The sequence below is a fragment of the Brienomyrus brachyistius genome, chromosome 2 (assembly GCF_023856365.1).
Source record: "Brienomyrus brachyistius isolate T26 chromosome 2, BBRACH_0.4, whole genome shotgun sequence".
NCBI lineage: Eukaryota > Metazoa > Chordata > Actinopteri > Osteoglossiformes > Mormyridae > Brienomyrus > Brienomyrus brachyistius.
In genome coordinates, this window is record NC_064534.1 from 21,487,843 (window position 1) to 21,511,596 (window position 23,754).

The following is a 23,754-nucleotide window of genomic DNA, read 5'->3' on the forward strand; positions in this document are numbered from 1 at the left end:
TGTTTAGGTCAGGTGGTCGGGGCATGTGATGTGACAAAATCACTCTCCTTTATAGTATTAGAATGTGTGTGTTTGCATCCCCCCCACTCCCCAGGGACTCCCCCCATAGGGACCCTGATCTGTTCCCCCAGTTTCGATGGAAAAAAATTAATTCTTTGATAAGTAGCACCCCTAAATAGGGTTAGATATCGTGATGTTTGAACTCATCAAACTGTCGACCATCACGAACTGCTCATAGCACGTGTTTGCTGCAGGTAGGAGTCCACTCACACTCGCATCCCTGGACCTGTACCCACATGCTCCCTTTATCTCATTTGTAGGTAAACAGAGTTAAATGCACATAATCCTATTATCCTAACACTGCTTTAACATTTTTCACTTCCACGTCTACCTACCGATTTAACGAAGGATAAATAACTCAAACACCCATGTCACATTATATTCAAAAACATCTGTACAGAAAATCCTGTTCATACCAACTGTCAAGATGCAAACTTTCAAAGATGTGAGCGTGTCTAATAAATTACAAATTGTTTTAATGACTTCAAAATTTAAAAAATGTGCTGGAAGTTGGGTCCCCATCTCTGACGGTTATCTCTGACCTTCTTGATACAGTAACGTGGGCTCACTCGATAGTGGTACTTAATGTAATTGTCATTAAAAGCCTTTGACACTCATGAAATGCTTGTAATTATACTCCAGTAAAACATAGAAATATCTGACAAAAAGATCTACAAACACTGAAGCAGCAAAGTTTGTGAAAACTAATACTTGTGTCATTCTCAAAGCTTTTGGCCACGACTGTACATGTACATTCCGACTCTGGAAGCGATGCTAAAATTTCCTGCAAAGGATGTCTTCATCATAAAGTATTCGTTTTAAAATCCACATTAGAAGAGTGCTTAGGTTTATACAAAAACGTTATTGCTTCAAAGGAATTTGAGATATCAGTTACTTTTTTAAAATGTTCATAAGCCTAACGAACTATGAGACATGCAGTTTCTGAACTGTCCAAGTGGTGATTCCCATTTAGTCGCATCAGCTGCTAATAGAAAAAAACACAAATACGCAGTTAAATTTTGATAACTAGTAATGTCAAGTTGGAACCACAATGGAGACTTGAGACTTAGCTCAGACTCTAAGTCAGAGAACTGGGATTTGACTAGGACTCTAATTTTGTGACCCGTGAACATCTCAGACACAGTGAACCCTGTTATTCAACAAAACTATTTGTTGAAAGCTTCCTAGGTCAGCACAACCTGTCATGATGATGCTGCCACACAACTGTCAGGATGTACCTGACCAGCATGTTCCTGATGCTCCTCCTTTATGAGAGTCGAGCTGAATTTCATCACAAGAGAAATTGCACTTTCACCACACAATCAGTGGTAACTATCATCTAGTCACAGGCCATTTTGAACCGTTTGTAGATGGGGTCTTCTGCAAAAGTCAGTCAGCTTATTCAGCACCACCTGGAAGAAGCGCTCTGAAAATGCTTAAGGTCTTTGCTATCACAAACTCACTCAGCGGCTTCAGAGGAGAACTTTTCTTGCCTTCAAATCGTTCCAGAACTTTTTTCTTTGGAGGCTTCTTCAGATCCTGAATCATAGATATCCTCTTTGTTGAGTTGATCTGTTCTTCAAAAAAAGGCCAAGCCGATCAACTCCTCTGAAACGTATCAGACATGCCACTTCCAAGCTGTAAGAGCTGCCTCAGCAAGGCACTACATATTTAATGTAGCTAATGCATATGAAATACTCCGTCCAGAGCGACCTCTAAATGCTGTTAGATCCCCCTCAGTTTTTTACATCTTACCAAGGGAGTGACCTGGATAAAGGGCACCTTGTGTCTTAATCAAGCTATGCAATTTGAAATTTCAGTATACGACATGGGACAGCCCTACAGTGTATAGTTTAGTTTCCTGAATGCTATCCACTGTTAGCCGTGAATCTAGCTAACAGATTCAGTTGCTTAACTTAGATCTAGCTGCCCTTTGCCCCACATGACAAACCGCAGGAAGCTAAGATGATAATGATGAGGTTAGTTATCCTTCTGGATGACTGGACCAGCATGTGCACAGGTGTAAACAAAGCAAGAAGAACGTTTTTGTGAAAAAGCACCATGTGCAGTGAACTCCTTCAACAAAGGATGCCCGACAGGAGCATGTCAAGAGGGCAGTGTAAGACAGCCACACGTGACGTCCCACTGTACCATCCACATCAAGAGCGAAGGCTGTCCTCCAGGTGTGCTGTCATCGACTGCAGCTTCATTGCTTGTGACAAAGGTAAAGAATCCATTAGGATTCTCAAAACTATAAAATAACTGCAGTTCAGAGAGGAAATGTGGAGTTTTATCTGGTGAACGCTGCAAACAATGGTAATGCAATCTCAGACTTTGCCAACCGGGGGGGGGGGGGGGGGGGGGTTCCCCGCTGTCGATTTCAATAACCAGGGAGCTGAATCAAATTTCGAGGGGGGCTTCAATCGTGCTATTTTACTACTAGCCTACGTGCGAGATCAGAAACCAAAAATTCTGGGGGGAGGGGGTTCGGGCAAATCCATTAGTACACTGCGTGGCTATGTACACAATGTTACAGCAGAGTAATGCAAAACGGAGTAGAAATGATGACATGAACGCGTACATTCAGACTTAACCAATGATCCTCTTGTGATATTACTAGTACTTCGGTCATTGCACATGAATCTCCATTTATAATGTAACCATTATTTATTGGTTTAAATGGAAATCACACTCCTGACATACAATTATATTATTTTTCCTACCTCAGGTTTTCAAGATGTGATGGACCTAATTAATTGCATTTTCCTTTAATAACAGCACCTAGTTAACGCACTTTTAATTATGAATCACTGTCTAGCCATATGTTAAAGAGAGTCTGTGTGTAGCTGAAACCTCCCTCAGATTTATGAGCTGGTAGCTGACATCACGTTGTTGACTGATGGCATGCTAGCAGTGCATAGCAATTCTTTTATTTCACAGCTTGTGAAGTCAAAAGAGGTGGAACATCAGGTGCCCGGAGTTTTCAGCCATGGTCTGAAATGGGACGGAGATGCATGGAGCCGCATCAGCTTTCGTGAAGACTTCTGTTAAATTGAGAGTAAACCCGGCTCTGCACGTCTGGCCGTTTTAGTGCTTCTGGCATGGAAACGGGCAGAGGCTATTCCACAGGCTCACAAAAGGGCCGGGACTAACACAGCAGCACAGCCCACATCTGTCGGCTGCCGGAAAGTAAAAGTGAGCAAGGTGGTGTCTGCAGCTGGCAGACCCGCTTTAAAAAAAAACAGTAACCATGGACCATCGGTATAGTCAAGCAAAGGAGGATCGAACTCTGCTCACAGGCTGTACAAAGTTTTTGCAGCAGTCCCATTTGATCCCCTCCCCCACCACCTTCCATGATCAGACTGCAGTGCCTCTTTGCATGAAGAGTTAACTGTCCTACCTCACAGGGGGCCCGCAGTCACTCTCTGTAGTTTCTTTTACAAATGATGAGGCTCACTTACAACAAATGCTCTAACTGACTTTGAATTTCAACAATATATTGTTCACAGTCATGCTGTTATGTTTTTAAAATATAAAAAACCGTCGTTTTTCCTTGTGGTAATGTTAACCCTAAATGGATGATCTGAACGTAAAATATCTATTTTCACAAGAAGTTTGCTGATGATCAATTTAAAACACTTGAATTTATCTTTTAAAAATGTATTATTATTATTTCGTTATATACCCTGTGTATATGTCTGTTATTTATGTGTATATGTCTCATATTTATGATTTCCTTATTTTTTTCCCAAGCAATTTAATATTTGAGTATACTCCTATGTCTGTTCATAGCTTAGACACAAAGCTTTTACTTGTACATGAAGATTAAATTTAATTATATGACTACAAAGTATTGGGCTACTTACTTGATGAAAAATTAACGCTTGCCGACGCGTTAAAATTTTGCATGACTATTAATTCATGTAGCGCTTTGTGGTTTTGCGTAATTTCGCGTCAGAAGTGTTGTCCGCCCATATACCAATGAGCTTCGACAAGCGCATGTCAGGTTCAGCAGAGGCACGTTACTGGAGGAAAGCAGATGCAAGAAAAAATAACACCCACCCGGATGATAGGATCGGAACAAGGGACTTGGTTTACTGGAAATGGGTTGGAAATCGCGTACACGCCGTCAAATAGCACTATTTCCCATCGTTCTTAGCGTCTAGAGGTCACGTGGTTTGCATGGCTAATATGGCGTCCTGCACGCTCATGCTGGATTAATAGACACTTGGCTTATGCTTCTATCGAACGTGGTGCATTGAGAGCCTTTTTCTTGTAAGTTGACGGATATAAAAAAAACTTACAATACAGTTTTTGTGCCTCACGTAACTAAAAAAGACATATGGTAGTATTTTACAGTAAGCGGCTTTACAGAAATCGGTTTTAGTTACTGTACAAACGTCAGTGATTTTACTCTGGTTTGCTTGCTTGAGTTTACTGAATAAATGCTACATAAATGTTTAACTTTGGATCCGACTACTTCGTTAAAGTAGCTGGTAAGTTTGCTGAATTGCAACACTGACCTTGCATAAAGTAACCATTCAAATTAATTTTTTAATTTGGAGTAAAGAGATGGCAGAAGTTGGAGAGGGCACTGAAGATGGTGCCTCCTTAACTGCAGAAGCAGAGGAGGTTGTGGAAAGAGAGGATGGACAAACTGTTGCTGAAGGTCAGATGGATGAGATGGAAAAGGCCAGATCTGACCCGGGGGTCTACCGCTACATCAAGGGAGACCTGTTCACCTCTGAGATATTCAAGGTGGAGATCCAGAACCTCCCTAAATTTATAGGCTTCAATGACCTTAAGAAGTTCCTCAACAAGCACAGACTGAACCCACACAAGATCAAGTTGTTTGGCAAGCAGACTTTCGCCTTCGTTACCTTCAAGAGCCAGGAGGAGCGGGACAAAGCCATGAAAGCCGTGCACGGCATGCTGTGGAAGGGCCGGGTGCTCAGTGTGCGTCTGGCCAAGCCCAAGGCCGACCCCATTCTCAGAAAGAGGAAGCAGGAGGAGGCAGAGAGCAGCGAGCAGCCCGACTGCAAGCGGGAGCTGGCCACTGATGCGGAGCCCCTCAGCAAACAGATAGCCGACGTGGTGACACCACTCTGGAACGTACCTTATGAGGAGCAGCTCAGTAGGAAGTTGCGGGAAGTGGAGGGGGTCCTGCAGAGGCTGGCCAGGTAGGGGACGGGTCCCATGGTCCCAGCTGGGGCTGGGTGATCTATCGGTCAAACATCGTATTATTATGTACACGTCTGGCTATGCCCAGCCTTTACCCATGGGGCCCGGCCGGGCTTAGCCCGAAGAAGTATCATGGGTCCGCCCTCCTGTGGGTCCATCACCTGCAGGGGGAGCCATGGGAGTCGGGTGCAATGTAGATCAGGTGGCAGTGGAAGACATGGGCCTTCCCGGCTTAGACTGCTGCATCTGAGACCTGACTCCCGATAAATGGCAGAAAATCCATGGGTGGATGAATGGATTCATATCCATTCAGATGGATATTCAGATCAGAAAAACTCAAAACCACCTGTCATACTTTACTGTGTTAAATTTTAGAATATTATTTTAGAATGTTGTGATAAATATCAATATTGTGATAATCTCTGATAATATGTAGGATGTACCGCCCAGCTCCAGTCAAACCCGTTACCTGGAATAAACACCGAGGCAGCCAGTGAGAAAACCTGGCGACAGAACATGTAGTGTTACACCATACAACAAAAAATACATTTTTGTATGATTTATTTACTAAAATTAGATTTCATTTTCCAGTCCGTTCAACTTGTCGTTCAATATATTTTTCATATTCTGAATCTGTTTAAGGGCAAATCTGTGGGAATTTTAATAAAAAACGGAGCATTAAAATAAAGAAATAATGGATTGAAATATGTTGTGATAATCATTGATAATCTTCCATATGAAAATAATTATCATGAAAAACATTTCGCCTGTATACCCTGACCCTTCTTCATTTCAAGGTCTGATGTGATAAAGGAATTTTCATTGTATTTATATCTCTGGCTTTTGTTTGTTTGTCTTGTGCCGGTCTCTGTCCTTGTCCTTGTCTATGCTGTGTCTCTGCAGGTTAGCAGTCTGTGTCCATATCCTGTGGTCGGCAGATAAATATCACCAGAAACTTCTCCCAGGATGCAGGATGAATAACTGACTGTGCACTCTGACCCCAGGCTTTGCTCCCACTGTTTGTTCCCTCATAGACCAAGATGGCGCATGTGAAAACCAAGGAACGCTGGTGTGCCTGTATTTGTGCAAACAGCAGAATTAAATCATCTCTCTACCTCTCTCCACCTGCTTAGGGAAATCAGTAACAGCAACAAAGCCATGCTTCCCTGGCTGTTTGTCCAGAAGCAGAAATACAACAACATGTGCTGCCCGCTGGAGGGAATCCGTCCGTCGCCTGTGCAGGTACGACTGCAGGCTTGTCGCAGCTCACGCCACATACGACTGCCATTGATGGGGTTCGGATACCATTTTAAAGGAGATGTAGCTGTTTGGTGAAAGAGGTCATTTCATCAGTGAATTGATTGGTCAGCAGCTCAAATGGGTGCTGTGCGTTGCATCTTCTGTAATTGCGTGACCTGAAGTATCTTTATTTTGAAATAGACCGACTACAGGAACAAATGTGAGTTTCTTATTGGGACGGGAGCAAACGGAGAAGACAAGACCATAGGTTTCCGTCTGGGAAAGTACAAGGGGGGATCCTGTGCTGTGGTCGGACCCTCTGATACGGTCCACGTCCCTCAGGAGGCCAAGAGGGTGGTCAGCCACTTTCAGGACTACATTAGGTAAGTGATTACAGAGACAAACGTCCGATAGCTGCTGGTCACCACCTCCCCAGAAGATCCCGAATCCATCATGCTAGTGTAACCAACCTAGCTGCAAGGCTAGGCCAGTGTCCTCCAATAAAAAAGAATCAAGGCGACAGAGTTCTGTGTTGGGAAAGAAAAACGGCACACGTTTAAACAACAGTGCTTCCGTGCACGATTTATTCAAGATGAATTCCCTGCCCAGGATTATTGCTCTACCCAACACTCGTGCTCCAGCCCCCCCCCATCGGAAGGGAGTCTGAACTAATACACATATGCATGTGGATAAACACGGAGGAGGAAAGCAAGGAGAAAGAAAAGAAAAAAATGGGAGGGAAAAATATATATATATATGTGCCTACATATCCACACCTTATGGGGTAACTGATTTTCATCCTCTTACACTAGCATGATGTGAGCTTTCATGTGAGAGGTCATAGTTATGTTGTTTTCAGATGCATCTTATGGTGTGTTTCTGAGGATGGGAGTCAGCCGTGTGGGTGTAGCAACATTCTTTTTTATGAATGATTCTAACTCCTGTCTTCTCCTTCGGGCATCTTACAGGACGACTAAGTACACTGTTTACAGCCCCGAGACATACGAAGGCCACTGGAAACAGCTGACTGTGCGCACCAGCCGCACCTCTCAGATAATGGCCATGGTCTTCTTCAACCCACAGGTATGGAATAATCTCTGACTGCTGCATTGACCTTTTGACCTCTAACCCCCATCGAGACCAATTTTCAGATGGATGTTTTTTAAGGAGAAATGGCAGGATTCCCCAGAGTAGTAGAAATTGTTTGAGAATGGAATTAAAGGTCTAGTATGTGATGGTCCTGTGTCTGTTCTCGGCTGTCTTTATGGTCTGTCGCTGGTCTCCGTTTACAGGTCTCTCTTGAATGTCCAACTCAACAGAGCTGTCCTGCTTCTCACTGTTGATCTTTGCAACGACTTAAGTGAAAGTGCTGCTGAGTCGTTCTGTAGATGGAACATGGAAGAGGAAAATGTTTCCTGTCCAGTTCATTAGATATGTTATATAATACGTAGCCTTTAACAGAATGATTTATGTTTTAATTCACGGAAGAGTCAAAGCTTTGCATGAAACCCCATAATCACATCTCTTAAGAGGAGTTGGGTTTCTGGCCCCTGATTTCTGTATGGGTCTGGTTGGGTAGAAGGTCACATGGTGGGAACCGTTTCACCACTGTGGGTTTCTTTCTAGGTCAGATCATGGGTCTCTCCTTGCATTGCAGAAACTTGCCGAGGAGGAGCTGAACCTCTTGAAGAGCTCCCTCAGAGAGCATTTTACAGAGGGACCAGGGAAGGAGAGTGGAGTGACCTCCCTCTACTTTGTGCAGGAGGGACAAAGGTACCAAAGCATCAACCACCTCGTACGGTAGCGTAAAAATGTAAAGTGGATGATGAGTATGGGACACAAGGTAACAGCGCTATGTTTCGTCCATACGAGGACATCCCCGAACGTTGAAGACCTTCCCTGTGAACATGTGGCTGGAGAGCAGTGGATTCACGAAGAACTTCTTGGCCTGAAGTTCCGGATATCTCCACACTCATTCTTCCAGGTATGCACCCCTCCCTCCCACATCCAGCCCACTAACAAAGCTATCTGTAAGCTGATAGCTCAGTCATGAGGTTTTGTACAGTCAATAGGACAGATAACCAAATAGATTCTACAAATGAGTGATGTTCTTTTACACTGTGGCAATAATGGACTTGGTCACATGACTTTGTGGTCTTCCTTGATTGGGCTGTATGGCAAAGGCACGTGTGTAGAGTCTCATGTCCTCATCGCCTCCAGATCAACACGCCGGCTGCAGAAGTGCTGTACTCCACTGTGGGTGAATGGGCCCAGCTGGATCAGGACAGCACCGTGCTGGATGTTTGCTGCGGAACAGGGACCATCGGCCTCTCCCTGGCTAAGGTGAAGAACTTGCCCTCCTGTCAAAAGGAACACTTACTGTAATGATGCTCTGTTGTCATCATTTGAGAGTTGTTCAACTTGAGCTTAAGGGATTTCCAATGCACATTCCAGTGGTTCATTGAATACTAGTGACCCACAGTGGCCTTGAAGCTGTCCAAAGTAGAACCATATTTTCATATCAGATTGAGGGTGCAGTAGAGCCTGTTCTTTCATGTAACGGAAGTTGTTTCCTCTCAGAGGGTGAAGAAGGTGATTGGGATTGAGCTGTGTCAGGAGGCAGTGGAGGACGCCAAGGTCAATGCTCAGATTAATGGTAGGACGCCTTCCATCCGTACCAGTGTAACTCAACCTGGATATTCTGCTCAGAACATGTTAATGTTTGTCACTCTCCGTGAACCTGCTGAAGATCATAACGTATGTATGTCAGGTGTGACGAACGTCGAGTTCCACTGTGGGAAAGCGGAAGACGTCTTCCCATCTCTGCTCAATGCAGTCGTATCTAATAACCTGACAGCCATTGTGGATCCGCCCCGGGCAGGTCTACGTAAGTGTTTAATCCTTTAAAATCTTTTAATTTTATTTGCTTATTTCAAATGCAACAGAGCCTTCTGGCAGGTATGTTCGACTGACGAGAAACAGCACCCCCTGCAGGCCCTGTTGGTTATATACTGAGCCCCGGAAGGAGGGCAGTTGGAAACGCTTGTCGTAAAGGTCTTTCACCTCCAGAACTGTGTTTGTGGGAAACTGTACGTCTTGTGCTCTCTAATCCAGACTCCAAGGTCATCCTAGCCATCAGGAGAGCCGAACATTTGAAGAGGCTGGTGTACGTAGCCTGCAACGCAAAGGCCGCCATGAACAATTTCGTCGAGTAAGTTATTACCCAGAAGGACTAGTTTGAAATTGCTCCCTTGTACGTGTTTCCCATATCCTCATTGGACCCCCTTCTCCCCTGGGCAGCCTCTGCAGGGCCCCCTCCAACCGAGTCCGTGGGGCGCCGTTCAGGCCTGTCCGCACCATGGCTGTGGATTTGTTCCCTCAGACCATGCACTGTGAGTTGCTGCTCCTGCTGGAGAGGGTGGACTACGGCTCCCAGGGTGATGGTGATGTTACTGCCACCACTGTGCTGGAGGAGAAGGAGACACAGCCTACAGCCAGCTAGCAGGTGGTGATGCTCTCTGGACCAGGAAGACCCAGTGTTGGCTCCAGTGGACACCCACCTCCACTGAAACTTGGTTATGCTTTTATGAAGTTAGCAGGCTTTAGAGCTTCTCTGCTGCTCAATTTTTTCTTTTAGCAAATTAATGAACTTAAGGTGATTTTGGTGGGAATAAACAAAAGTGCCACTTATTTACTCCAAGTCCTGCAGCATCATTTTCAGTTTTTATATATATATATATATATATATATATAAAATAAAAATAAATTTTATAATCACACACATGTGCTCGCATGCAGACGCTCCCCAAATGGCCGTTCGTAACTTCCATCGATCCATCCATTTTCCAAACCGCTTATCCTACTGGGTCGCGGGGGGGTCCGGAGCCTATTCCGGAAGCAATGGGCACGAGGCAGGGAGCAACCCAGGATGGGGGGCCAGCCCATCGCAGGGCGCACACACACACCATTCACTCACACATGCACACCTACGGGCAGTTTAGTAACTCCAATTACCGTTCGTAACTTGAAATTTTATGGGTATACGCAAGTACAAAGAACTAGGATGCTGGGAGTACGCACGTTACACTGCTGTGCGCCAGGAGCCTAAGGAACACAATTTGGACTTACAGTCCTTTTCGTTCGTATGTGTGAAAGTTCGTAAGTTGAAAGTTTGTAAGTAGAGGAGCATATGTATGTGTGTGTGTGTGTGTGTGTGTGTGTAAAAATGTGTATGTGTGTGTGTGTGTGTAAAAATGTGTATGTGTGTGTGTGTGTGTAAAAATGTGTATGTGTGTGTGTGTGTAAAAATGTGTATGTGTGTGTGTGTGTGTAAAAATGTGTATGTGTGTGTGTGTGTGTGTAAATGTGTATGTGTGTGTGTGTGTGTGTAAATGTGTATGTGTGTGTGTGTGTGTGTGTAAATGTGTATGTGTGTGTGTGTGTGTGTAAATGTGTATGTGTGTGTGTGTGTGTGTAAATGTGTATGTGTGTGTGTGTGTGTGTAAATGTGTATGTGTGTGTGTGTGTGTGTAAATGTGTATGTGTGTGTGTGTGTGTGTAAATGTGTATGTGTGTGTGTGTGTGTGTAAATGTGTATGTGTGTGTGTAAATGTGTATGTGTGTGTGTGTGTAAATGTGTATGTGTGTGTGTGTGTATATGTGTGTGTATATGTGTGTACACACACACCATAGATAACGTCACAGAGAAGGGCAAATTGCAAAAGAATATAAAAAGTTCTTAGCATTACAATGTTATCCTCCATGCTTTCCTGGCAGCAAACGCATTGTTACAAGCCCCTTAAAATCCATTACAGTAACATCTCCATAGCTGTGGACGATATATTCCAAGACCTACCACAGATAGCCAAAGGATAGGCTTAACAGCGAATCATCGAGGGACCCTGTATGAAGCATAATTTTCATGTACCTATGTATAGCAATGTATCACTGCACAGAAGATGTGAGCAGAAGCAGAACTATCTTCTGTGCAGCGGTGCAATATGTGTGGAGATCGGTAGAAGAAAATAGTTCCTACATTAAACTGCTTACTACAAAGTCTGTGGATTGTCATGTAAAAATATTATTTCTGGCAAAATTGCTGTTGAATTTTTGAAATGTATTTTTTGGTACTTGAATCGCCACAGCAAGAATGCCATCTGGTCCCATTCTATTTGAGAGAAGACTGACATTTCTATGGCTGACATCTCCAAGACTAGTCGACTCCCAGCAAAACAGTTTAGATATTGGGTGCGCATAAGCGTACACATCATGTCTGCCGTGCGTTTCCTGCGCTCATTTTGCACGTCCTACTGTAGGTGTAAAGCCAAACAGGGCAAAAACACGTGAATTTATCCAGAAAGGGGCGTTGTGCAACTCCCTAATTGGAGGACTGATTGGCTGAAGAGTCCTCACACCTGGGTGTGAACAGCTGACCTAAAGGTTACCCCAAAAACCTGCATACACACCAGCCTTTTGCGGATAACACTGCTCACCCCTGGCTTAGGGGCACTAAAACCCCTTAAAAATGTCTTCTTTCAGTTTTGGGGTGAGCTGCCCCTTTAAGGCAATATCGCACAATAATGTAATTTGTCATTGTTTTTTCCTTTACAAATTACTTTGTTTTGGTTCTTATAGGATATAGATACGTTCACTTTGAATTAGTCCAAAATCAGTTATATTAATCATGTTGCCAAAATGAATTATACGCTTCTCTTTGTTTACTTCTGCTCTGCAAAACATTTGAACAGCTGTTCATGGTGTAATTAATCACATGCAAAAATGTTAATAGTTGTCAGAAAGGTTCCTTCAATGGTGAAGTGTAAGGGAAATAGTTCAAAAACAGAGGTTTTATTGGATGATAAAATTATAAACCACTTGTCACCAGTCACACAACTGTTTTCGTTTACTCTCTGCCATGGATGCTGCCTGTGATGACATCCCAGCAGAAACTTGTAGAGGGTGGTTGAGGCAAGAAGATTTTTTTCCTAGATATATTACATGGGGGAATATGAATGTGATGTAGATGAAAATATGTGGCCAGTCCAGGAGCAACAGAACAACCCATAATGTAGATAACAATCTAATTATCGTACCACGAGAAAATGAGCTTCTCTCACGTTAATGGCATAATAAAATAATTACAAGCACAGCTGTTCTCGGCTTCCGTAGATTTGGCCGCAAGCACAATCTATTATCTGTGCATAAGAACATTTTATAAACGAAGCCCCTGCTCTTTCCAGTTTGTGTTCAGCTTTTCTACATGATCAATGCCACTCAGGCTGTATCCACACACCGAGCAGAGGCTAGACATCTCATTCTATGTACCATTCCAAATGTTTTTCTGTTTAATGCTCTTTCCAGGGCTCCATGTGTCACAATGGGGGTGCAGTGGCTGAGAACCAGATACCAGCAAGTGAAACACACATAAACCTTTGTGTTGTTCGAGACAAAGTTTTATTTGCATAAACATTTCACTGGGAAGAAGTCACCTTAAGTCACATGACAGGATGTGCTCCATCTTAGCGTGATCGTCAGTGCATTACTCTCCACGACCATAACACACACCACCCCCCACCCCAGCTCATGCCGATCAACACATTTCATTAAACAAAAAGGAGAACCTTCCCTCCAGACAGGCAACATGAAAAGCACATTCTTTAGGGAGCTCTCTTCCGCCGGACAAGTAGCGAATGCTGCGTACGTGGACAACAAGCACACAAGAACACCTCACACATGGCGACACCCCACAGCAGTTTCAGATCCAGCACTTATTGCGTCTTCTAATCTGGATTTTATGCAGCAGTCTACAGTATACTTTATAAAAATGCATAAGAGCGTATATTTACACACTTTGGTTCACACGTCAACTGTTGGACTGACATTGTGTTCGAGGTAAGAGATTCCTTCATTTTAGTAGAAATTAAATTTTCCAATGTCCTATATAAATGTTCACAATCTGCACGCACTGTTACAGGGACTGCATATAAATCTAATGACTGACACGACAATCAGCACGAACTACAAGGCTGTTTTGTCAGAACATCACCATCACTAGCCAATCGCACGCACCTTCCTCACACCCACACAGCAGATATTAAGAGCTTCTTTTTGTAGGTTCAAGTTTAAAAGCAACTAATCACAATTTAAACAGACCAACTTCTACTTAAAGCAAAAAATAAAATAAAAAAATCAAAATGTTGGTTCCCAAAACACTAAACTATACACAGCATCAACTTTTAGTGGTATCTAGATATATTAAAAACAAATGGTTAAATGCAAGCAAACCTGGGCGTATAATTGGTTAGTAGAATTAAAAATCTGATATGAATAAACTATGCCCTTATTCAGACTACTGTGCTCCCAAACATTGTGTTTATGGGTTGCAGGGCCAAGGAATAAAACAACCCATAAAATGATTGAGAAAACATTTCAGCAGCACTGGAAAGGACTGTGTTGTAATCTCTACTGCCAATGCCAAAGATTTATTGTGGGTGGGTGCTACAGTTGGTCGATCCAAAGGCAAACCAGCAGTTTCTCATAACCATATTTAAACATACACAACAAAAACTATATACAGCAGCAGCAGCCATGACAAGCACGTGTACCAGCAACTGGTAAACACATTGTGCTCCAAAGATGCTATGCTAGGAGAAAGCCAGATGGAGAACCCTCAGTGACAGCCAACAATCCGCTAGCATGATTCCGGGTCCAGACGACCTTCAGATCCATCGCTACAAGTGTAATGGGGGGGGTGCCTCATGCGGACTGACAAGCATCAAGCAATGTTCATTTCTAAAGACATGCGTCATGAAAATTTAAGATTTGTCCAAAATATTAATAAAATTTCAATAATTATGAATATTTTGGCTTCCCACCAATTAATATAAAATCTCTTAGTACTCTGGATTACACTGTGGGTCAATGGAGGACAACATGAACAAAAGCTGATGGAGAGCTGATGCATGACTAAGCTGATGCTGATGACATTTCAGAATGATGCTGAAAGTAACACGCAGGTGAAACTAAGGAGTTGGCAACAGTTCTGCGGAAGGGGGCGGCTTCAGCTCTGCCGTCACTGCGCTGTGGCCAGCCGTGTTGGGCTCACGTACACGTGATGGGCCTTCGTACTCTCAAGCGGTACCACTGCCAAGGGCCGCATATACTGGCTGGGAGTGCCTGACTAAACATCCACGGTGCACAGCGGTTCACTCCCAGGCTGAGCTGACTCCATGATGGTTATTTTTGGCTTCCTCCTGGTCTCCTCCTTCATTGTGGAGAAACGAATACATTTTTAGAATTTGACAGCGACCTACGACACCCAATAAAAAGTATTTCTAAATTATACTCCAACTAAATGCTGTCAGAAGAAAAACATAATCCTCAGACAACACAAGATCCATCAAATACTTTTAGAGTGACTGTGTTCAAAAGATTATAAGTGACATTTCCAGCCATCCTTTGCATAGGGTCATTCCGTCCTTCCTGGTACCACACACACACACACACACACACTTCTGGATTTTCTGCCAAAACCCACCCTCTCCTTGGCCAGCTTCTTCATCTCCTCTTGCAGTTTGTTCAGGATGTGAAGGTTAGGCTTGTTTTTTTTAGCATACTGCTGGAGCTCAATGACACTTTTATCCGAGTTCTCCTGCAAAATCATACAGAAATGTGCCAATTACAGATATCACTCAAACCTGGCTGGCCAATCAGATGACTAAAAATAAAAAAAAATAAAAATAATATAAAAGAATGGCAGCCCATGCTTGGGATGCTTACCTTCTTCACCATCTTGCTGCCCTCCCGACCATACATGCGCAGCAGTGAGCCCCAGTTTTTCACATGGGGGTGCAGCATCTGCAGGATCTTCTGAGAGGCCAGCTGCTTCCCCACACGCTTATTCTTACCTAGAATGACACATAGAGCTAAACATGGTCAGGGCTCCATCCCGTGGAGAGAGACTGGGATCTCCCAAAACATGGCAGGCTCATACTCACACCAGCCGCGCACAGTGTGCTTCCCGCAGGTCATGATGTACTCGCTCTTCTGGTTCTTTCCCGGGACCACCTCGAACTTGATGCTGGTGTCACCCATCCCATGGTTCCTGGAGCAGGAACGCAGCACAATCGAAGATTACAGCAGTGAGCAGGAGCACCATCATTTTAACACATCATCCCACATAGAAAGAGCTAAAACCAAGAATGGCAAACTGCTCCAAGAAGCAAAGTGACATGAGTCACCAACATTGAAGGACAGCAGAAAGGAGACCATGTTAGCATCTAAGCGCGTTTCCCCTCATCTAGAGTGTTCTCTAAAGCACACGTCCAGTCCTCCATTTGTCCATCCTGGATTTATAGAAGCCTTAAATGACTAAATCATGCTGCACTTTTCCATGGGCTGTTATGGTCTGTGCACTGGGCTAGTGATGTAAATTTTGCCATCAGCAGTGTCTGTGCAGACTGTGTACGTTCAGTCCAGACTATTGGTCTAACGGTCTGTTTATGCTTCGGTGCACATTGACTTCACATGTGTAAGGAAACTGACTGGCTGTTTCCAGGTTCTGGCAGAAAGAAAAGATAATTATGAGAAGTTATAAGTAAAGTAGTTATGGATGTGTGTGTGTGTGTGTGTGTGTGTCACACACACACACACGTAGGCAGGGTTCTGCTAATCGGCTAATTAGCAAAGCCAACTTTTTTTGTTAACGCAGCAGTGTTTCTACTAACTCTGAAAAATGTTAGCGGACCAATTATCTTCTGCTAGATTTAGTTTTGCCAACTGTAAATACGATAATATTTTCTGGCAGAGACGGAAATATCCGCCCTCTGCTGTTCTGGTGGAATATTATTGCTGTATTCATGTGCTGACCACAGCCGTCTGTGAAAATTCACAATTTTATTATGTAAACAATGCATGTACCATAACAACACGCGAAGAAGTGAAGTATGAACTAGGCTTAACTCTCCATAAGATGTCTGAATGCAAAGCTTGTTCAAATCCTAGGAGCCCGTGGGGTCCCAAGTATAATGCACCAGGGATGACCAAGTCAAAACAAGTGTTTGGGCCCTGCCCGAAAATTACCTCTTAAGGCACTCGTGAAGAATCTGATACGGGGACAGTAAGCCAGCCTTGTTGGTTAGCTCGTACACCCTAGAGTCTTCAATACTGATATGATTAAAATACTGGAAAACAGAAGAGCGAAGTCAGACATGAAGTACAAACGTGAAGAGAATCAACCAGAATGGGAACGTGTCACAGATCCAAGTTTTGATTTCATCTACGGTTACCAAGATATTTGGCGGCAAACTGAGCAGTGGCCCTCATCAGGGACATGCCTGTCCAGCAATTTTCCTGGAGATGTTACCTCTAATTCATCTCCTTCAATCGGCTTCTCCTCAGATGTCTGCTTCACGAAGTCTGGGATGAGGATCTCCAGCGTTGCTCGTGCTGGGTAGGATCGATGGGTTTAAATAAAGTCATTGGAAAGGACCACGAATTAAGAACAACCTTTGGTCAGAAGGTAAGTGCAAAAGACAATTAAATCAATTAGTGGCAGAACTATCCGCTTAGATCAGCAGGAACAGGCAGACCATCGAGTAGATCCACCCAGCTTGATCCTATGGAATATTATTTAACATTATGTAACCTAGAATATAAGCATTATATTATTAAAAGTATGATGTAATCAGTACAATGTAAACATTATAATGTAATCAACACCTTGTAATCAACTGAGTAGCTACTTTATGTTAGTCCTGAATCTATGAATATCCACTTTCATTAGTGTATATTTTATCACTATGTTAAAGGACAAATATATTATCAACCCTCTAGTTAGACAATGAGCAACAGGCTGAAGGTTACTGCTGAAGGAAGGGATTTGCCTGAGTCCACCAGAAGGTCACGGTTGAGCATTTTTAAAAAACCAAGTGGAGATGGTTGCGCCATCATTATTTTCAGCCGAGGGACCAAACAGTGAAAGAGATGACTGACAAACTTATCACCTAGGGGTGTGGATTAAGGGAAAAAACAATGATTGTGAATGGCTGAAGGAATGATGAGGATGCTTACCTAAAGGTGGACCTGCAGGCCAAAATTAATGTATTTATGGGATAAGTGAGGAGATATTGTCAAATAAGAACTTGTATAAGAATTGGTGTAAAACAGTACTGGACACACTAAGTGTCCGGCCTTGGTTGAAACTTCATTGTTGCAATAAAGAATTTGGATCTACACAAGCGGCTTCTGACTTCTGATTTGGTGGGGAAGGAAAAACCACAACAATCCTCCTCCCAGGAGATGACCTACCAGCTTTATTCTTGGCCAGCTTTTTACTGCTAGCCGTGCCCGTCCCGTATGTCACTCCGTCAATGACGACGGAAGCTCCGAAGGGCTCACTTGGGTTTTCTGGAAAATAGGGATGTTAAGACTCTGTAACCCAAAAACTGGCAGGGCTACCTTGAAGTCATTTTCCCAGTTGCCCTTTCATACCTTTGAAACAAAACCAGCAACATGAGGAACAAGACAGCAAAGGAGGAGCAGATAGACGGAGACACCTACCACATTCAAAAAAGTTGTAAACAGGTCGTACTTTGAGGACACGTTGCATATATTCATGAAGTATGCATACTTCAGACTTTCCATTCGGATTGATGACAAACTCTGAAAGGGAGATCAACACACAAACACATGAACCTTAAGGCAGGCAGTAGACACAGGCTCTGTGAACACAGCACAGTGGTGACCTGGCAGACCTTTCTTAGTGGGGGCATCTTGCACGGAGAGCGTGATGAGCTTCTGGTTGGCGGGCAGGATGGGCCGCTCCGACTCCGCCTGCTTCCTCTTCAGTTCCCTGTTGAACTGTCGCCTCTCAGCCCAAGTGCGGAACTTCTTCACGGTCACTTGCTCGAAATCGAAGCACTTCTCCAAATAGCGCCGGAACTCTTCAATTTCTGGGGCCCACAAACGGAGAACATTGTTCACAACGTTCACACATAACAACCCTTTGAGGTCATACCTGCTTCGGTTTATGTCTACAATGAGGAATTTTAATTTGAAGCATGACACTGTATGCCAACCCATAACTCTGCATCCCTTAACAGGTTAGGACCACCTTCAGCCATCTTTATTATGTCTGCTTGCAATCACTTGCACATCACATGGTGAATCCTGAACACCACAAACACCTTACATAACAAAGCTTGATCGTAGCCTACGGTAGATGTAAACAGCCACTACTTTGAGTTTACGAACAAAATGAAAAGAAAATCGGTTGAAACAAGCAAATATAACTTAGTGATACCTTAAGACTAACTTAAATCTTACACTTCATTATAATTAGGTGCAAGATCCATCATAATGAAGACATTTTAAAATGAAAACGCCACAGATTTAACCTAACAAACCTTTTTCGTTTTTACATGCGATAATATAGCGTTAGACATCATTTTAATAACTTCACTTTTACTGCTGCTATAGGATGCTCAAGGTCACTGGCTTGATATGTAAACCTTAGCCTAATCAGCTAATGTTACAAAAATTACCACAAATTTGATTGCTTACTTATTACAAATTTGATAAGCATTCTAGTGGTGCAAGACACCTTAGCTGACCCATGATTCAGGCATAAGTGTATGAAATAGTTTTATTGCCGATGTTACATTTTAAAATTATTTTTCCCTACATCTCAATGCTACGGAAGTCCACAGAATATGAATTCAAAGCTTTAAATTAATTTCTCACACTGGGGGAAAATTCCCCCCTTATGTGTAGCACATGGGGTGATTTTAGATTTTTGGTGTGAATGAAATTTTAAAAAAAATGTGCAGATTCTGTGGCAGATAACTGGCATTTTTAGAGCAATCCACACTGCTGTTTGCGTGCCTAATTACAACTTATTTTCTTGATATAAATTCTATTTTGTGATTTGGAGTTAAGTAAGTTGTGATCTCAACAGAAGGCAGAAAAAGAATGATGGATGTCCTCTATGGAGTTGCTGTGGAAAGAAAGACAAAAATTGTATCTTCAAATGAAAGGGTAACATTCAAACTTCCTTGCTTTATGGTTTCTTGAAGTTCTTTAAGGAGTAAATAGAAATGCGTTTTTAAACTGATCAAAAAAAAAAAAGACCCAACCCATGACTTGAATACGATCCGCAACACGAGTTCTGTGATCAGTTGCACCCCTCAAACATACTTAGCAAGCTACCTAGTGAACAAACTTCTTACATCAAGATGCTGATAACAGCATATTTATGGGATGCCATTACAGCTGTGCTTGAAATAACTCTCAAAACAGAAAATAAATAAATAGGTACCACTGCAGGACGACATTACTTAGAAGATAAATGTGCATAAAGACCGATATTATGCTTAGCTGGTGCAACCTACTGCTGGTCCTTTATTCAGTCCCTCTTCCAGGATAAGTATTTTCGTTATTTTCAGATGGAATTATAATTCAATTACAATATATCATTAATATCTTTTTTGTTTGTCTCTCCATATTTCTGGATCAGTTAATTTGATCTCTGTAATAGTGGTACACCAATATGGAAATTGTGAACAATACTAATGATTGATATTTTTGTGCAATATCACTGATACTGATGAAACCTGACAGCACTTTTTTTTTAATTGGTTGAAAATGAAAGGTGGACCTGCAGGCCAAAATTAATGTATAAAAGTCACATTGCATAAATAAAATGCAGTATCCTGTTTTGTACCGAGATGTGATTTGTCCCATATTTCCAGACTGCATGATCCCCACCCAGTGACTAACAGAACAGCTTGTTTTTGTGTAGTGTTGTCGCATATGAAACTGCGTGAAACTGAACCTGCAAACTTTTCGCACGTCACGTATTTAGTCAGCATAAACATCACCTTTCCTGCTGTATGGTGGTAAAGCAGCACAATAAGTAGCCAGTAGTGAATGAAGCCCAGGAACTCAGAACCAGGAAGACGTCCCTGAAGGTCAGTGGTAAAATGCCTACTTCTTTCTGTTCATACGGAAATAAGCAAGTGTGAACAGCCACTGGGAGTGAACCCAGGCTGCACCTAGTCCTTACCCACAGACTCATCCTTGCACACCTCCACCTTGGCCTTGACCTGGCCCAGAGCTCCCTGCGCCATCTCACAGGCCTGTGGCTCCTTCTCCCCAGGGGGGAGACTCCCAACACCCGTGGACCCTTCGCCATTGCCCTCCAAGGCCCCAGCAGAAGCCTCTCCTGGGGCCACGGAGTCCGGCTCCTTTGGCCCCTCTGCTGGGTCTGTGCCCTTCTCCCCGTCAGGGCTCGTGGCCCCGTTCTGCTCCCTCTCTTCATGTTCCTTCATCCTCTTGTAGTGCAGGCAGGGAATACTGCTGACTGGGGGGTCATGTTTCTGTGCAGGATGGAGAAGCCGTGTTTCAGAAGCTCTCAATGTCATGAAACACTGCCAACATTCAAATAACACAGACTTCAACTATGTTAACATCCCGCCTTTGTTCCACGGAGGGAGTTCAGGTTTTATGTTCAAAAGCCATCTTACCCTGATACTTCCTGTTCCCAAAAAGTAAGGCCTGGACCATGTTACTACTCTAGTTTCCCTGTGGAGGTAGACTGGAACACCAGAGTTATGGAATGTCATGATCCAGCCATCAGGAAGCGGCTCCGTCGGAGGACGCCCGCGACCTGTGGAAACAAGCCAGTATGAGAAGCTCAGGAATCAACATAAAAATCACCATGGCAACACATGGGACTCTCAAGAGCCTATATGACTGGTCAAGGAAGACTAACATAGCTACTGGCACGTTATGGGCACTAAAAGCTAAAAACTCTTGGAGATGAGTTACCTTTGAACACAACCAAGCCCTGTGCAGTAGGAGAGGATGCACTCACTCTTAAGCACGGTTTTGATCTTGGTCATCATGGGCTGGACGCCGGTTTCCCCATCAGACTGGTGGTCACTGTCGCCCCCATACTTGTCCTCTGAGAGGCGCATCTTCTTAGGAACAGGCATCCCCTCTTCCAGCAAAGCGTCCACGTCATTGTCAAAGTCCTCCTAGAAAGACAGACCCAGTGGACGAAAAAAAAGAGCAAAAAGGGAGAGAGAGGGAAGACAGAAATCCCTCATCCATCAATCCTCCAACCACAGACACTCTACCCAAACGATCCCTCCGCCACCATCCATTTTAGCTGTGACCCAGGTGAAATGACAGGTGGGAGGCGCATAGAATCAGAACCACAAGGGTGCATAACAAACATGGGGAAATGAGCACACAGCATGGCCCACGCATCGTGGCAGCTGAGTAATCCCCTACACACTGGTAGGGCGTCGTTGGGGACGTACCTCATAAGAGTAATCGAGGCCCTCATTGTCTGCTTGCTCCCGCTGAACTATGACTTCAGATCTGAACCCGCCCTGCTCTCCATCTTCAGCCTCCAGAAAATTCGGAGTCAAGTCCTCAAGCTCATCCAGAACCGCAAACTCCACTCTGTTCTCCAGCTCGGAGTCCGCATCCTCACCCTGCCTGCCAGCACTGACGCCCTCCCTGCTAACGGCTCCCACCTCGGGCGCCTCATGCAACTCACCATTCGAACCCTGCGCGGAAGCGGGGCTGACCTCGACCTGGCCTACCCCTGTGTACAGCACTGTCCTATCTTTGCTCCTGCTGCTCTCTGTGAAGCTCACGCTGATCTTGACATCCCTCAGCAACTTGGGGTCGGGGAGGAACTTTGTGACGGGAGGAGCGTGACGGGCCGTTCTGGGGCTGGGGGAGCCAGCCTCACCCTCTTCTGGGAGACGGCTGCTGAAGGACACCGAGCCCTTGGTGAGGAGCAGCGGCAACATGTTGGTGGACTCCGTGTCCTCTACTGGGGTGTGCGTGTGTCCATCACCACCAGAGCTAACGTCCATTTCCTCTGCGTCACTGGACGTTTGCAGGGGAGGTGGAGGAGGTGCTGTAATATTAAGGCTCTCCACATTCTCAGCCTCAGGTGCTTCTAAAGGTAGCGGAGGTAGGGGCTGTTTCGTCTCCATCCCCAGCTTAAACAACTAATATTATACCTCAAAATTATGAAAACACTACAGAGGAACAATAACCCTAAACTGCAAGTATAGACTAATATTGTGTCATGCAAAACTAAACTCCATTCATCAAAACACACACACGTGTTGTCTACTGGTCACGTACAGTGTTGAATACGCTAAGCTGACTACATTGTTCTTTTCATTAATGTAGACAGCTTTTTAGAATCACTGTCTCAATTATTGGAAATCACAATGCACTCAGCTTAAACAGTGGCCGTGTTCATGCCGCCTGTCATCCAGGACCATCCACAGGAGCTGGAGGGGAGAGAAAAGGGGAAGGGGACAGTTCACAGCATGCTGAAAATATCTGGAAGGTCGCCCATTCAAAAAAAAATAAAAAATCTCCAACTCTGAATACATGTGTGTCACAATTTAAGTTGTATATAATGTATATTGTGTACATGTATTGAATCGTAATACAGAACAGGAAGACACGCATCGTGTATAGGGGGAGTCCGGCATTATTAAAAAGAAAATATTTATCGAAGCAGGCCAGATTGCAGGGAAAATGACGATGAAACGCTGCAAGGGGAGAGAATGAAGGATTTAGCGGTGTTTCAGGGGCAGCTGGAGACCCGACCAGGCTGACAGGCCACGTATGTCTGCTAACATGCTAACCAGTGTGCGGACCTCGCCTCCAGATGGCTATTGGGGAAGTAAGCTGCGCACCCCTACAAAAATACCATACTAAAGGGAAAATACATGTAAAAAATAAAATCAAGCTGCATGTAGTATTCAACTGCAGTCCGCGTAGCTGGTTGCCAAGCCGCCGGCCATTGATTTCACGAAGCCAGCTGGCTAATAAGCTAGGACGATTTTACATTGCCCCATTCAACAGTTAGATTAATCCCCATCCACTTTTCACAAGTAAACTGACACATAACTAACAAGTTGCGTGGTAACTTAACTAGGTGACTAACGACTGAAGTACCAGTTTTATTACTATAATGCATAGTGAAACCGATTATTCATTTTACCTGCAGACAGAGATTAAACCAAACACCCATGTCATTCTAAACATAGAGGTAACACCGAGACACTGCGGTAAAACGTACCTAGGTTTAAAAACAGATCCTTTTCTCTGTTTAAGTCACTTTTCAGCTCAGATCAGGTGACGAACACCTCCCGTATCCGTCCGCCATCTTGGTAGCTGCATCAACGCCGCTGGTGCGCTGCCCAGTGCCGGCTACTTGGTGATTGACAGGCCGTC

At 43.9% G+C, this 23,754-nt stretch overlaps 2 protein-coding genes across 4 annotated transcripts; one reads left to right on the forward strand and one right to left on the reverse strand.

Annotated features, from left to right (window-relative positions):
- Window positions 1–4,189: 4,189 nt before the first annotated feature.
- Window positions 4,190–10,170, forward strand: trmt2a (tRNA methyltransferase 2 homolog A). Of its 2 annotated transcripts, none has more exons than XM_048994274.1 (12): window positions 4,190–4,335; window positions 4,626–5,240; window positions 6,375–6,483; window positions 6,682–6,863; window positions 7,449–7,563; window positions 8,138–8,253; window positions 8,353–8,464; window positions 8,701–8,823; window positions 9,061–9,136; window positions 9,251–9,367; window positions 9,595–9,691; window positions 9,781–10,170. In XM_048994274.1, the coding sequence occupies exons 2-12, from the start codon at window positions 4,633–4,635 to the stop codon at window positions 9,980–9,982; spliced, it is 1,857 nt and encodes a 618-aa protein (XP_048850231.1). In that variant the 5' UTR covers window positions 4,190–4,335; window positions 4,626–4,632; the 3' UTR covers window positions 9,983–10,170. The 2 variants fall into 2 exon arrangements, with proteins under 2 accessions (XP_048850231.1, XP_048850242.1); XM_048994285.1 differs by having other exon boundaries at window positions 4,202–4,335; window positions 4,631–5,240.
- A 2,740-nt stretch (window positions 10,171–12,910) lies between these two features.
- dgcr8 (DGCR8 microprocessor complex subunit) lies at window positions 12,911–23,754 on the reverse strand. 2 transcript variants are annotated; one of them, XM_048994245.1, is made up of 14 exons: window positions 23,600–23,754; window positions 21,804–22,799; window positions 21,353–21,515; window positions 21,003–21,145; window positions 20,543–20,855; window positions 18,234–18,431; window positions 18,040–18,141; window positions 17,788–17,886; window positions 16,844–16,926; window positions 16,561–16,661; window positions 15,477–15,583; window positions 15,259–15,386; window positions 15,017–15,130; window positions 12,911–14,743 (listed from the first exon to the last, which is right to left on the reverse strand). In XM_048994245.1, the coding sequence occupies exons 2-14, from the start codon at window positions 22,491–22,493 to the stop codon at window positions 14,660–14,662; spliced, it is 2,325 nt and encodes a 774-aa protein (XP_048850202.1). In that variant the 5' UTR covers window positions 22,494–22,799; window positions 23,600–23,754; the 3' UTR covers window positions 12,911–14,659. The 2 variants fall into 2 exon arrangements, with proteins under 2 accessions (XP_048850202.1, XP_048850210.1); XM_048994253.1 differs by lacking the exon at window positions 23,600–23,754 and adding an exon at window positions 23,522–23,577.

Coding starts and splice junctions, on each gene's coding strand:
- trmt2a (XM_048994274.1), top strand. CDS start 4,633: ATGGCAGAAGTTGGAGAGGGCACTGAAGATGGTGCCTCCTTAACTGCA. Junction 6,864..7,448: donor CACTTTCAGGACTACATTAG/GTAAGTGATTAC, acceptor GGCATCTTACAG/GACGACTAAGTACACTGTTT. Junction 9,137..9,250: donor GGTCAATGCTCAGATTAATG/GTAGGACGCCTT, acceptor TATGTATGTCAG/GTGTGACGAACGTCGAGTTC.
- dgcr8 (XM_048994245.1), bottom strand. CDS start 22,493: ATGGAGACGAAACAGCCCCTACCTCCGCTACCTTTAGAAGCACCTGAG. Junction 16,927..17,787: donor GCTGGCCAAGAATAAAGCTG/GTAGGTCATCTC, acceptor GATCCTACCCAG/CACGAGCAACGCTGGAGATC. Junction 15,131..15,258: donor GCAGCAAGATGGTGAAGAAG/GTAAGCATCCCA, acceptor ATGATTTTGCAG/GAGAACTCGGATAAAAGTGT.